We start from the raw sequence: 14831 nt of genomic DNA on the forward strand, positions 1-14831 counted from the left end.
GCGGGATCGCGAATCATTTGAATCAGTTCGGTAATTCGTAGCGGGTTCGCGAATCATTTAAGTCAGTTCGGGAGTTCAAAGCGGGTTCACGAATCATTTAAGTCAGTTTGGGGATTGCAAATCATTTGAATCAGTTCGGGAGTTCGGAGCGGGATCACGAATCAAGAAAGATTCGCTCTCGTAAATTTTCAAATTGTCCATAACCTTTAATTCGTTGCTGCCAACTGGGGTGGCAGCAGGGGTGGCAAGGCTTTCTTTTAGGGTGGCATTTGCGGTAGATCCGCCCCTGTTCACAGGTAATGAATGTGCAGTATTTAAAAACTAAAGAGGATTCACTGATTGTTTCTTATGATTATAGCCTTACTATATATTTATACATGACTACATACCATAATTGCTCCATAAGAATTTTTAACATTGTTGAATTGTCACAAAGAGTTTGCTATGTGTTGTATAAAATTGTGTAGTATTATGTATGTTATGTTTTGCTGACTGACAACATGATTTCTGTCTGGTTTACATGTATCTGTTCTGTTCTACAGTGTGAAGTCCTCTTGATTTGGCCGGTGAGAAGGTGGAAAAGGTGCTGTGTCTGCTTCTGCTTCTGTATTTGGGTGCTGATGTGAATGCAAGAGACAAGAATGGTATTTCAACTAAATTAACTAATAAAACAAAGTGTTATAATAGAATGGATTCTTATTAAATGTTACACATGCTTGCAATTGTATAAATTCTCTCTCCCTCACACACACACACACACACACACACACACACACACACACACATATATATATATATATATATATATATATATATATATATTCATTTAATTATATTTTTATATTTTGTGAGGGGGTAATTTTATTAAAAGTTAAATATTTATATATATATATATATATATATATATATATATATATATATATATAGTCTTGAAGATATTAAGAAAATAAATTAGGTGTCATCAGGGCAGAAACCATGATCCACTTACTATACATAATCAACTGCGATGTATTTGTTATTAAATGAACTTACGTTTCGCCAGATTGCCTTTCATTCAAGCCCTTGGTTTACCAACAGTATCAGTTCGGTTCAGACACGCTATGAGTCAGTTGGCTTCACGCTGAATCACGCATGCGCAATATCATCAGCTCCTCGGTTCTCGAATCGGACATGTTCAAAATGAATGGTTTTCGGTTCAGTGTACTGGTGATCTGAAAACCGATGCAACCGGTTCTTGACTCGAGAACGAGAATCGGTCTAACCAGCACGTGCTGCAGTTCAGTTTCATCAGCTGCTCTACTTGTGTTCATGTTCTGTTTACTACAAACTCAATTTGTGAATGTATCATCATTAACTATAAATACACTACAGATGTTTCATAAATCATCCCTTATTACTTTTAAACATAGAGTCTTTATAGTCTTAATTATTGTCCAATTTTCCTGAAAATCCCTTTGGCCTATACATTATCTAATATAGAGATTAGAAACATTCATCTTAAAAAAAAAAAAAAAAAAAGCAAAATAAAATATAGCTATTTTATCACACTTTCCGATGTTTAACAAAATACTTTAAAAAAAATTACATGCATGCGCAGTACCATCAGTTCATCGGTTCTCAAATCGGACGCGTCCGACAGAAACGATTCTCGGTTCAGTGTCCTGGTGATCCGAAAACCGATGCAACCGGTTCTTGACTCGAGAACGAGAACTGCTCCAGCAGTGGGCGTGTTCGTTCATCATCTGGCTCAGCTATGTGTTCATCTTCAGTTCAGTCTTCACAGCAGTTCAGTCAGTGTACTGTTTAAGTACATGGATTACCCCGGGATATTGGTTTGTTTTAACTCAGAGGGAGTGTCAGTCACGTTAAAAATGTTAACATCTTAAGTAATTTGTGGATTAATGCTTATTGGAGATGCAAACCGTTTCAAATGATTCAGATCGATTTGGTGAACTGGTTCAACCGGTTCACTAAGAAGAACCGGTTAAATTGAATGATTCGTTCACAAATCGGACATCACTAGCCCTCAAATCAAAACACTGCTGACTCCTTCTGTCTCCTTCCGCTTTGTGGGTGACGTAAACGCATGGTCACATTAAAAAATCATTGCGAAAGAACCTGACGTGAGCTTTAAAATAAATTAAAAGAGGCTTCGAGGCAGAGAAATTTGCCTCGAACATTTTTTGTAATCGAGCAACTCGAGTTACTCAAGGAATCATTTCAGCCCTAATACAATCGATAATAGTTTGTTAATTACAAAAAAGAGCAATTAGACTAGTAAACAAGGTAAGATATCTAGAGCATACTAATTTACTATATTTAAAATGGCACACTTTGAAGTTTAAAGATCTTGTTAAACTTAAGACCGCTCAATTAATTTATAAAGCAATAAATAAACAGTTGCCTGGAAACATGCAACGGTTATTTACAGATAGGGTTGGGGGTTATAACTTGAGAGGGGATTTAAATTTGAGTCAACATAGGACTCGGACAAAACTCAAAAGTATGTGTATTTCGATTTGTGGGGTGCTTTTGTGGAATGGTCTGAGCAGTTCAATCAAACAAAGTGTTAATATGTTGCAATTTAAAAAAAGGTACAAAAGTTTTATGCTTGATAAGTATAGAAGTGGAGAGGGTGAATGATAATTCATTATGGTGGGAAAGGATGCTCGATAATGGTTTTTGTATATGCTTTTTTCTTCATCTTAATATTAAGATAACGCATTATTTTCTTGTTCAATTGTGAATTGGTTGAGGTAGTTACTGGGGGTAGGTCTTGATAAGCCTAAGGCTTCTACCTATCCATTTTCAACAGGTTGATTATTATGTTATTTATTTTTGTTTGTTTATATGGATATTTATTACGATATCTAGGGGAGGTGCTCTGTACCTTGACGACAACTCCTCACCAAACCGAAAGTGACAGACAGCCATCGACGTTTAGCTGGACAGGATTAAGAATGAAAATCTGAGAACTACCAGAGTGATAGCATTTCACAGTAAGTTTATTTTTGCGTTATCTGTCAGAGTTTATATTGTATCTTATGCAGGAAGTCTGAATGTGGAGCCCAATCTCTTAATGTTTGTCTCAGTTTTTAGGTTTCAATCTGTTATGTTTTAACATTTATGATTTGTATTAAGCTTTGTTAAACTTTTAATATTTATGTATTTTTAGTACGTAACGAAACAACCTTTTGGTTAACTTTGTAGACATTTGCTTTCTAAAGAAATGTTGTACTGTAGGTGAAAAATGTTTAGTTAATTTTGAGTGCCCTTTGTTCCGCAATAATTCAGAGACTTTGAGCTCTAAAAGGCAAGGCAAGTCAAGTTTATTTATATAGCACATTTCGTACACAATGGTAATTCAAAGTGCTTTACATAAAAGAAAGTAAAATAATCATGAAAAAATAAAAAAAATAAAACAAGCAATTTTAAAAACTTTTAAAAGGATTAAAACATTTACTTAATTAAAATGAATTTAAAAACAGTTAGAAAATGATTTTACATAAAAAGAAAACAGTGAAAATATAGTGCAATCAGTTCGGACATTGCACAGTGCTCATTCAATAAATGCACAGCTAAACAGATGAGTTTTGAGTCTAGATTTAAATTTGACTAGTGTTTTAGCACATCTGATCTCTTCTGGAAGCTGATTCCTGTGGGCAGCATAGTAACTAAAGGCGGACTCCCCTTGTTTTGTGTGAACCCTTGGTATTTCTAACTGACTCAATCCTAGTGTTCTGAGTGCTCTGTTAGGTTTATATTCAGTGAACATATCTGCAATGTATTACGGTCCTAGGTCATTTAGTGACTTATAGACGAGTAAAAGGATTTAGCTCACTGGAGGGCAGGGGCGTAGCACCAAATTTTGGGCCCTGGGTACAAACCATCTTGCTGGGCCCCCGTACCAAATACCATAGTGATACCAATGGGTGTGATATTTTGAAGAAAGTTGGTAACCAAATGACCAAAAGTAGCGCAGAGTATTGAAGTGATGGGGAAAGCAAGGCATGTATTGAGTAAAAAAGCACTTTTTATTTAGTATTGTTCACTTGTGTTGCCTTATTTAAATTATTGTGTTGAAGTGTGGGGCAACACCTACAAAACCACCTTACAAACATTAAGCACATTACAAAAAGAGCAATTAGAATAGTAAACAAGGTAGGATATCATGAGCATACTAATTTACTATATTTAAAATTGCACACTTTAAAGTTTAAAGACCTCGTTAAACTTAAGACTGCTCAATTAATTTATAAAGCAATAAATAAACAGTTGCCTGGAAACATGCAACAGTTATTTACAGATAGGGTTGGGGGTTATAACTTGAGAGGGGATTTAAATTTGAGTCAACATAGGACTCGGACAAAACTCAAAAGTATGTGTATTTCGATTTGTGGGGTGCTTTTGTGGAACAGTCTGAGCAGTTCAATCAAACAAAGTGTTAATATGTTGCAATTTAAAAAAAGGTACAAAAGTATTATGCTTCATAAGTATAGAAGTGGAGAGGGTGAATGATAATTCATTATGGTGGGAAAGGATGCTTGATAATGGTTTTTGTATATGCTTTTTTCTTCATCTTAATATTAAGATAACGCATTATTTTCTTGTTCAATTGTGAATTGGTTGAGGTAGTTACTGTGGGTAGTGCTTGATAATCCTAGGGCTTCTACCTATCCATTTTCGAAAAGGTTGATTATTATGTTATTTATTTTTGTTTATTTATATGGATATTTATTACGAATTGCTGTCATTTTTATTTTTATTATCATTTTATTAATTGTTCGAAATAAAGATTTTGATTAATTCATTCATTCCTGTGGTGATGCCACCGGAATCGCTGTAATGATTTCTTTTACTGTCTATGGGTGCAACCGTGATATCGAGGGGAGGGGCTCTGTACCTTGACGACAACTCTTCACCAAACCGAAAGTGACAGACAGCCATCGACGTTTAGCTGGACAGGATTAAGAATGAAAATCTGAGAACTACCAGAGTGATAGCATTTCACAGTAAGTTTATTTTTGCGTTATCTGTCAGAGTTTATATTGTATCTTATGCAGGAAGTCTGAATGTGGAGCCCAATCGCTTAATGTTTGTCTCAGTTTTTAAGTTTCAGTTTGTTACGTTTTAACTTTTATGATTTGTATTAAGCTTTGTTAAACTTTTAAGATTTATGTATTTTTAGTACGTAACGAAACAACCTTTTGGTTAACTTTGTAGACATTTGCTTTGTAAAGAAATGTTGTAGGTGAAAAACGTTCAGGTAATTTTGAGTGCCCTTTGTTCCGCAATAATTCAGAGACTTTGAGCTCTAAAAGGCAAGGCAAGGCAAGTTTATTTATATAGCACATTTTGTACACAATGGTAATTCAAAGTGCTTTACATAAAATAAAGTAAAATAATAATGAAAAAAAAAATAACAAAAATAAAATGAGCAATTTTAAAAACTTTTAAAATGATTAAAACGTTTACTTAATAAAAATGAATTTAAAAACAGTTAGAAAATGATTTTACATAAAAAGAAAACAGTGAAAATATAGTGTAATCAGTTCGGACATTGCACAGTGCTCATTCAATAAATGCACAGCTAAACAGATGAGTTTTGAGTCTAGATTTAAATTTGACTAGTGTTTTAGCACATCTGATCTCTTCTGGAAGCTGATTCCTGTGGGCAGCATAGTAACTAAAGGCGGTCTCCCCTTGTTTTGTGTGAACCCTTGGTATTTCTAACTGACTCAATCCTATTGTTCTGAGTGCTCTGTTAGGTTTATATTCAGTGAACATATCTGCCATGTATTACGGTCCTAGGTCATTTAGTGACTTATAGACGAGTAAAAGGATTTAGCTCACTGGAGGGCAGGGGCATAGCACAAAATTTTGGGCTCTGGGAACAAACCATCTTGCTGGGCCCCAGTACCAAATACCATAGTGATACCAATAGGTGGGATATTTTGAAGAAAGCTGGTAACCAAACGACTGATGGACCCCATTGACTTCCATAGTACGAAAAAAAATTACTATGGAAGTCAATGGGGACCAGGAACTATTTAATTACCAACCTTCTTTAAAATATCTTCTTTTGTGTTTAGCAGAAGAAAGGAAATCATACAGGTTTGGAACAACTTGAGGGTGACCTATCCCTTTAAAGTTCAAATGTGTACAATAACAATGTACCCATTTTGCTTATGTCCTCTTAACACTTAATTACTAATTACTAAGTGTTAAAACTTAGTATTATTATTAAAAGATTATTTGTCGGTTTAAAATAAATGCAGACTATAGAATCAGAATCACAGGGTACACTGACCGCCAAACTAGACATTCGGTCTTTGAATTACGTTTTAAAATAAGTCATTTTCAATCATTAAGATGTGCATTAAACTGAGAACAATCCTGTACTTAATGTAAGAGCGTGCGCGAGCTAATTTGCATAATAATGCGGTAAAATATGCGCTAACGATCTGTGTTTTCGCGGGTGTTAGATTTTGACAATGGAGGGAAATATACAGTGTTTTAATGTAAACTTCTGACTCTGGGAGAACTCCAAGAGTAGATGTTTATGTTAAAACAATGTCAATGCTCGATGATGCATTTGGAGCTCACCATACTATCCTTTTAAAAAAAAACTGAGTGAGCAACTGTTTGCCCTAATTTGCCTTTCACTCTTTAATCTTCTTTTCTTTTCGTTTTTTGAGCCCCTGATTTTCCTTTCTTAAGGAAAGACATGACTCTTCCCCTGTCTTCCTAGTTCGTATCACGGCTAACTCCAGCTCCTGTCTCATTAACATTAACTAATTCACTGCAGGTCCGCAGCAGAAGCACCTGAACAGCGGGTCGTACCATTTACATTGATTCGAGAGGGGTGGTGGGGCCCTGCACAGCATGAAAATGTCTTTTTTTATATACCAAACCAGTGCCTAACCACAAGTTTAGTTTTGCACAGGAGCTTTTTTATTTGTACATACATGCTATACAAATGTTAGTGCATGTATATATATATGTATAGAAAGCTGACTTCTAAGGTGCCTCGGGACCTGGGTACCCTTTACCCCCCTAGTCCGAAGCCCCTGATTCAGATGTCAAAAGTTATTTAGGAATAATATGTATTTTCCCCCGACTCAATTTGTTATACAACATTACAGAAATGACTTAATTTAGACAAAATGTGCACCAATTTTTCTGGCAATACTTTTGTAATCCTCGTCTAAGTGAAAAAGTGAAAGTGAAAGTAATAATAGTAGTTATAGTAGTATTTTATTGTGTTTTAATGTTTTATATGTGATGTATAGAAAATACAACATCTTATATAGAATACGTTTGGGTTACTTTGGCTGACACACTGTAATCTTTTGATAGCTATGGAAGAAAAGAAGAAATGCAGAACAGCATCTTCGCAACCCAGCAGCACTGACTCCATGCATCAACCTCCTGAATGTAGTGATGAATCTGTGACCTTTCACCCCAGGTGGAACAATGCTCCTTCTGTAAAATATTGCATTTAGCAGGCTGAAAAGTAAGTGAACATATTTACAAATCAGGTGTTTTTTTTTTTTTTTTTTTTTTTTAGGAAGCGGTTTACCACAGCATCTTCAGAACCCAGCTGCATATCTATGAAGAGCACTGGCTCCATTCAGCAACCTCCTGAATTAAGTGATGAATCCGTGACCTTTGACCCTAGGTGGAACAATGCTGCTTCTGTAAATTATTACATTTTGCAGGCTGAAAAGTAAGTGAACATGTTTACAAGTCAGGTGCTTTTTTTTTTTTTTAGGAAGCGGTTTACGACAGCATCTTCAGAACCCAGCTGCATATCTATGAAGAGCACTGGCTCCATTCAGCAACCTCCTGAATTATGTGATAGACCAGTGGCTTCTGACCCCAGGTAAGACTAGACACTGCTTTTATAAGTATTTTTAGTTTTTACAAAGAAAATTACAGTAGTACTTTTTTGGAGCCCATACGTGTAAAGTATATGTGAAAAGTTCATATACCCTATGATGGGACACTTTAAGTGTAATAGACTGTATGCAAATGTTTCAATTGTCAATTTAAATTATTAGGATTATACTGTAGAGTGCCTTGTGTAATTTTTTTCTTTTTTAGTTAATAATTGTTTCTAGTTTGAATTTTATTTGCAGTCAAATCTCACCTATGTTCTTATTTTGAAATTGTATTCAAGAAATGTTGTTTATCTTTCTTCAGTGTGGAAAGAGATGCTCAGTCCAAATGTGGATTATCCAGTTTCGCTGACACTGCTAATGACTATGAGTTTTCATCTTTTGATGCACTTAAGAAGAAACAGAAAACAAACATGAAGAGAAAGTATGAGAGCTTATTTGAGGGAGATCAAATACAAAGAAAAAAAACCTTCCTGAACAGCATTTACACACAGCTCTACATCATAGATGGGGAGAGTGAAAGGGTTAATGAAGAACATGAGATCTTACAGATAGAGAAAAGTTACACAATGCTCCAAAAGACTCAAATCAATTGCAATGATATATTACAACCACTACCAGGGTATGAGAATCAGACAAAAGACAAAGTGAAGACTGTTCTTACTAGCGGCATCGCTGGAATTGGAAAATCAGTCTCTGTGCAAAAGTTCATTTTGGACTGGGCCGAGGGAAAAGCCAATCAGGATGTAGATCTCATGTTTGTGCTTTCATTTCGAGAGCTGAACTTGTTTAAAGATGATCAATACAGTCTTTACAAACTTCTGGTGGACTTTCATCCTGAAATTCAGGATCTGGACTCAAAGATTCTTGAGGAGTGTAAAGTTGTAGTTGTCTTAGATGGTCTGGATGAAAGCAGGATCACACTGATGTTTTCAGAAAATGAGAGTGTTTCTGATGTGAATGAGTCTTCATCAGTGGGTGTGTTGATGTCTAATCTCATCAGAGGAGAGCTGCTTCCCAATGCTCTCATCTGGATCACCTCCAGACCAGCAGCAACCAGTCGGATCCCCTCCAAATACATCAACCGTCTGACAGAAATTGAGGGATTCAATGACTCTCAGAAGGAGGAATACTTCAGAAAGAGAATCAGTGATGAGCATCAAGCCAGCAGAATCATCTCGCACATTAAAAGATTAAGAAGCCTCCACATCATGTGTCACATACCTGTCTTCTGCTGGATCTCATCCACTGTCCTTCAAAACCTCCTGAAACAAGAGGAGAGTGCAGAAATCCCTAAAACTCTGACTGAGATGTACATCCACTTCCTGCTGACTCAGATGAACATGAGGAACCAGAAGTATGAGGAGAGATCCAGTGAGAGAAATCCAGAGGAACTCCTGCAGTCCAACAAAAACAAGATTGTGAAACTTGCTGGACTTGCTTTCAAGCAGCTGATGAAGGGCAATGTGATGTTCTATGAGGAGGACCTGATTGAGAGCGGCATAGATGCCATTGACATCACAGTGTATTCTGGGATTTGCACCGAGATCTTTAAGGAGGAATCTGTGATTCATCAGAGAAAAATCTACTGCTTTATACATCTGAGCTTTCAGGAGTTTCTTGCTGCGTTTTATGTTTTCTACAGCTTTACAAATGACACTCCAGATGCAATGAAAGTGTTTGATTTGTTCCCAAATTTCCATAAAGGAGCGATAGATGTGGCTCTTCGGAGTGAGAATGGACACCTGGATCTTTTCCTGCGGTTTCTGCTGGGGATCTCACTGGAGTCCAATCAGAGACTCCTACAGGGTCTGCTGACACACACTGAGAAGAGCTCTGAGAGCATCAGGACAACCACAGCTTACATTAAAGACACAATCAAACAGGAACAGGGTCTCTCGGCTGACAGATCCATCAACCTTCTTCTCTGTCTGCTGGAGATGAATGATCAGACTCTGGTTAAAGAGATCCAGGAGTTTATGAAATCAGATGAAGACTCACAGAATAAACTCTCTCCGTCTCACTGCTCAGCGATCGCCTACATGCTCCAGATGTCAGACGAAGCTCTAGAGGAGCTGGACCTCATGAAATACAACACATCAGATGAGGGCAGAAGGAGACTGGTACCAGCTGTGATGAACTGCAGAAAAGCAAAGTGAGAGTCTACTTAGTATTGGAATATCAAAAATACATTTGTTAGCTTTTATCTTTTATTACCTTAAGATCAGTTTACCAAAAAGTGACTACTTTATTCTCAAATAAAGTTATTTTCTTATTTACCTGACAAACAAGAGATTAAGGTGTGTTTAAGATCATTTTAAAAGTTTAAAATTTCTCCAAATTATTAATAATTTATGCAAGTCTACACTTTTCTAATTATTCAGTTGTAAAATACAGTCTGTATTATGTGCCAGCAGACTGTATTTGCTTAACACCCTAAATGTTTTTGACAGAATCTGCCAAATATTTATTTGAAATACTTCAGCGCTGTATGAAAATGATGATCATTGACATTAACAACCTGTCACAGGTGTCCTTTAAATCAACTGAAACATCATTGTACTTTCTTCCAGATTCAACAGATGTAATCTCACAGATCAGTGCTATATAATTGTGACATCAGCTCTACAATTAACCAATTCACCCCTGATAGAGCTGGACCTGAGTAACAATGACCTGCAGGACGCTGGTGTGGAGCTCATCTGTGCCGGACTGAAGAGTCCAAACTGTCGGCTGGAGATACTGAGGTTAGTAAAGGCCACTAAAGATGTTTTCATCCTGTTTTCAGTGCTCTAGAAAGAGATGTATATATCTAATTCAAGTTGATATCCCAATCTCACTTTTAATTATTCTCTTTGTAGGTTATCTGGGTGTATGGTGACAGAGGAAGGCTGTTGTCATCTGGTTTCTGCTCTTGATTCAGACACTTCACACTTAAGAGAGCTGGATCTGAGCTACAATCACCCAGGAGAAGCAGGAGTCCAGATGTTTTCTGCTTTGTTAAAAAATCCAGATCGCAAACTGGAGAAACTCAAGTATGTTGGGCTTTATGGCAAATTATTTGAGAGAAAAAAAAAAAGTGTGTAAATAGTTAATTTTGCCAAACTGGAAAAACTCAAGTATGTTGGATTTCATGATACATTTATTATTTTAGATAAATGTGTATTTGTAAGGCTTTTAAATCTGGACTCCCAAGCAGATTTAGCTTTGAAACTATGTTTAAGAGTTTGTTTTGCCCTGGTAAATGTTCCTGTTTACATTTGTAATGATCTACACTTTCATGGCCTTATTTGATCTTAATAAAGTTTGCTTACATTTATTTATTTTTTGTTAAAAATGTAATTAAACGAGGAAGTGTATAAGGTACAAGTATAGACCTGCACTGCTTATTCCTACTTCATTTCTACATTTCTCTCACTTTTTAGCTTCGACCAGTGTAGAGAATCCAGGATCAAACCAGGACTACAAAAATGTAGGTTCTCCCTCTCTCTAATATACTCAACAACATACAATACATATATACTGCTTATTATCCCTTCATATTGGTTTCGAAGTGGTCAATTAAAAAGTTAAGTGGAAATTATACAGAAATTAGTGCTGGCCAAGGAAAAACAAAAAATAGATATTTATATTATTTTATTTTATTCAAACTTACATTTATATTAAGGGATGTTACATTTTATACATTTATATATTTTATTTATTTATCACTTTGCAATATTTGGAACTGGGAAATCTCTTATTATGGACTTTATGGGGCATGATTAATTGTTAATTAGTTACTTTAAATTGGAAAGTCCTAAGCTGCCATTGGCCATTTGGCTATTCTGGAACTGGATACTCCTAAATATTCTATGATGAATGATCTGTGTCTGCTGTTCTAATTTCTGTACTTGTGCTTAGATTTCTGTAAACTCACGCTGGACCCAAACACGGCAAACTCTTATCTTGCTCTGTCTGAGGGTGAAAGAAAGGCAATGCGTGTGGAAGATGTGCAGCCATATCCTGATCATCCAGACAGATTTGAGAACCAGGAGCAGGTTCTGTGTAGAGAAACTCTGTCTGAACGGTCTTACTGGGAGGTTGAATGGAGTCAGGGGGCTTATGTTGCAGTGACATATAAAGGAAACAGAAAAAAAGGAGGAAGTGATCGTAGATTAGGGTGGAATAATAAGTCCTGGAGTCTTTTCTGTACCCCTGATAGATTCAGTGCTTGGCACGATAATAAGAACAGAGATGTACATGTCCAGTCAGACCCTTATTTCAGAAGAGTAGGTGTGTATGTGGACAGGGCTGCCGGCACTCTGTCGTTCTATGGTGTCTCCGACACACACACACTCACACACATACACACGTTCAACACCACGTTTACTGAACCTCTCTATGCTGGGTTTGCAGTTTATGGTTCGGTGCTTCTGTTAGAGTGAACCGCCTCCTGTTATTTACAGTACAGGCAGTCTGTTTTCATCTAGACTACACTCGCTGTAACAGCAGCACTGCTTTATAGTGTGATGCCAGCTCCCATGCCTGTGTCAAACTTAACCAGGGACCAGATTTAACTCCTATGAGCAATTCTTCAAACCTTTTGAAGAAGAACCTAAATGTGCTCTTTTTTTAAAGATTTTTTTTAGGAACATCTCATATTTCACTTTTAAAAAGGAAATTGGTAGAGCATTGCGCCATCAAGGATTCCCCTGATTCCCCGGGAACACGTGATAGGTAAAAATTGATAGCCTGAATGCACTGTAAGTCGCTTTGGATAAAAGAGTCTGTTTAATTTAATTTAATTTAAAATGAAAGTCTTTGGCAATATCTGATTGAATAAATGGCACTTCTTGCTGAGCTCTCATTGATCGTCTCAATGAACAATACTCCAAAAGCCGTCTCTTAGAGCTACCTGCAGATTGCCATAGTTATTATAAGCATGCACACTATTTTCTGAATACAGCTAAAAACACTAATCCTGTAGTGTGAGACCTGCTTTACTAGAAGAGATGCATTTATTCGCTGCTAAAATTCATCACGCAAACACTAAACAGCGCTCCGAGATCCAGTGTGAAACACTTGAATTCAGCAACGCAAATTAATTTAAAGAGTGGTTTAAAACCACAATTAGTGGTCTGGTTTCTACAACTCTTAAGAGCAATCTTTTTTAAGGAGGAAAAATTGCTTTTAAACTCGAAATATATATATATATAATAATTGATTGTCGACTTATATGAAACCTTTTATTGAGATTATTTTTCTTCTTATATCTATATATTTATATCCATTATATAAGATAAGGCCATCTTATAACTTTAAGAAGAATCTTTTCAAGAATTTGAGTTCTTTTTAAGTTTCGTCTTAAGAGCCACTTTAAGAAGAAGAAGGAAAAAAACAACAACAATCTGACAGAGTATCTTTGGGAATACAAAATATTTGTACGTTCAAAAATAAGAAGAAAATAGAAGTAAACATGAATCTTATCCTTAAGAATGTTTTGTGAATCTGGCCCCAGGTGCTATACACATCTTTCAATAAAGTGTTTGTAATTTTTTCTCCGCATAAATGAAGCTAATTATGTCAAATATGCATTTCAAAGAGACAATTTCGAAAAGACCATTTAAATGAAGAGAGAAGTATGTTTATTTTTCAGCAATGGCTACCGTAATTCATTATATAATAATAATAACATCAAGCGCAAGGTTGGGGGTTCGATTCGCCGGAAACACATGATTAATTTAATGTAATTTAATTTAACCTTTGAATGTAACAAGATGTTTATCATGACAGTGTATTTGACTGAATGTGTTCCCTTTAGACATCACAGAACCACTGAAAGATATTTAAAGTTTATAAGTTGATGTTCTTTAACTTCTGTGATTCACAGATGGGCCTTTGTTATGCTTGTTATATGATATTTGCTGCATATTTAGTTTGTGAGCACAGTTAATCTGTAAAAAGTAGCATTTATACACTACACATCAATTCAAAGCAGTTTTACAGATTGAATTATTGTGCTATAATATGACTTCTTATGATCACATCATGCTTTTAAATATATTATTTTTCTGAGTATAATTGTATGAATCCATTGTCAACTAAAACCAAATATTTCAACATTTTATATTATTTCAAACACATATGAAGTGAACACTGCTCTTGTTGTGTATAGTGTACTATTATAAAAGTGTAAGTCCTTATGTTTAAGTCTTGCACTGCACCTCAGTCCACACTTTGGTGATGTATTGCCATATACTGTAGATGGCTGTGAAATTATTGCAGGCTTCTGCATTTTCATCGCTCGTTCATCTTTAGTGCGAGTGTCACATGAAGAGCAGAGATGTGGAAATATACCTTTGTCCGGTTTCTGTTGATTGGATATGCACTACACTTTGTATAATTGATGTAATGCACAATAATAAGCCGAACTGAATAATTACACATTTTATTTTCCTTCCTTAAAACAACACTCATAAGAGAAGTGACTATTTCCTTTGCAACACTTGTCACATTTGTTTCTGACCAGATTGTTCTTTGACAAAGACAGAAAGAATGTTAAATAAAATATTTTTTTTAATCATCAATGTCTCCTGTGTCTGCTGTCTGGCTATAGAAGAGACTTTAAAGTTTAAACTGAATAGAATTTTGAATTGAATTCATTAAAGGGATAGCACATTGAGATGATCTATCTTGTTTTCAAGGGGGTGTCTCATCTAATCGACATAGAGAAAGATAATTTTCCTTGTGATCTGAGAGTGAGAAAGTAATAAAAACTATATGAATAAATGTTATAAATGTAATGAAAATGGTGTAACGAAAGTTTTCTGTGCCAAAATGACAGTAACTTCACTGTATTACACATTAACAGATAATTTTCGGTTCATTTTGTAGTTTGTATGTATATCTTTCAGTAGGAAAATGTATCATTTATCACAGTTCTGTCTT

General features: G+C 35.7%; 1 protein-coding gene across 2 annotated transcripts; it reads left to right on the forward strand.

Moving 5' to 3' along the window:
• The first annotated feature begins 402 nt into the window (after positions 1-402).
• LOC113107037 (NLR family CARD domain-containing protein 3-like) lies at positions 403-14466 on the forward strand. 2 transcript variants are annotated; one of them, XM_026269171.1, is made up of 10 exons: positions 403-644; positions 2875-2999; positions 7360-7468; positions 7571-7681; positions 7775-7885; positions 8206-10056; positions 10475-10648; positions 10763-10936; positions 11327-11373; positions 11805-14466. In XM_026269171.1, the coding sequence occupies exons 3-10, from the start codon at positions 7362-7364 to the stop codon at positions 12326-12328; spliced, it is 3099 nt and encodes a 1032-aa protein (XP_026124956.1). In that variant the 5' UTR covers positions 403-644; positions 2875-2999; positions 7360-7361; the 3' UTR covers positions 12329-14466. The 2 variants fall into 2 exon arrangements, with proteins under 2 accessions (XP_026124956.1, XP_026124955.1); XM_026269170.1 differs by lacking the exons at positions 403-644; positions 2875-2999 and adding an exon at positions 3764-5012.
• The last annotated feature ends 365 nt before the right edge of the window (positions 14467-14831 follow it).

This window comes from Carassius auratus, chromosome 8 (assembly GCF_003368295.1).
Source record: "Carassius auratus strain Wakin chromosome 8, ASM336829v1, whole genome shotgun sequence".
Taxonomy (NCBI): Eukaryota; Metazoa; Chordata; class Actinopteri; order Cypriniformes; family Cyprinidae; genus Carassius; species Carassius auratus.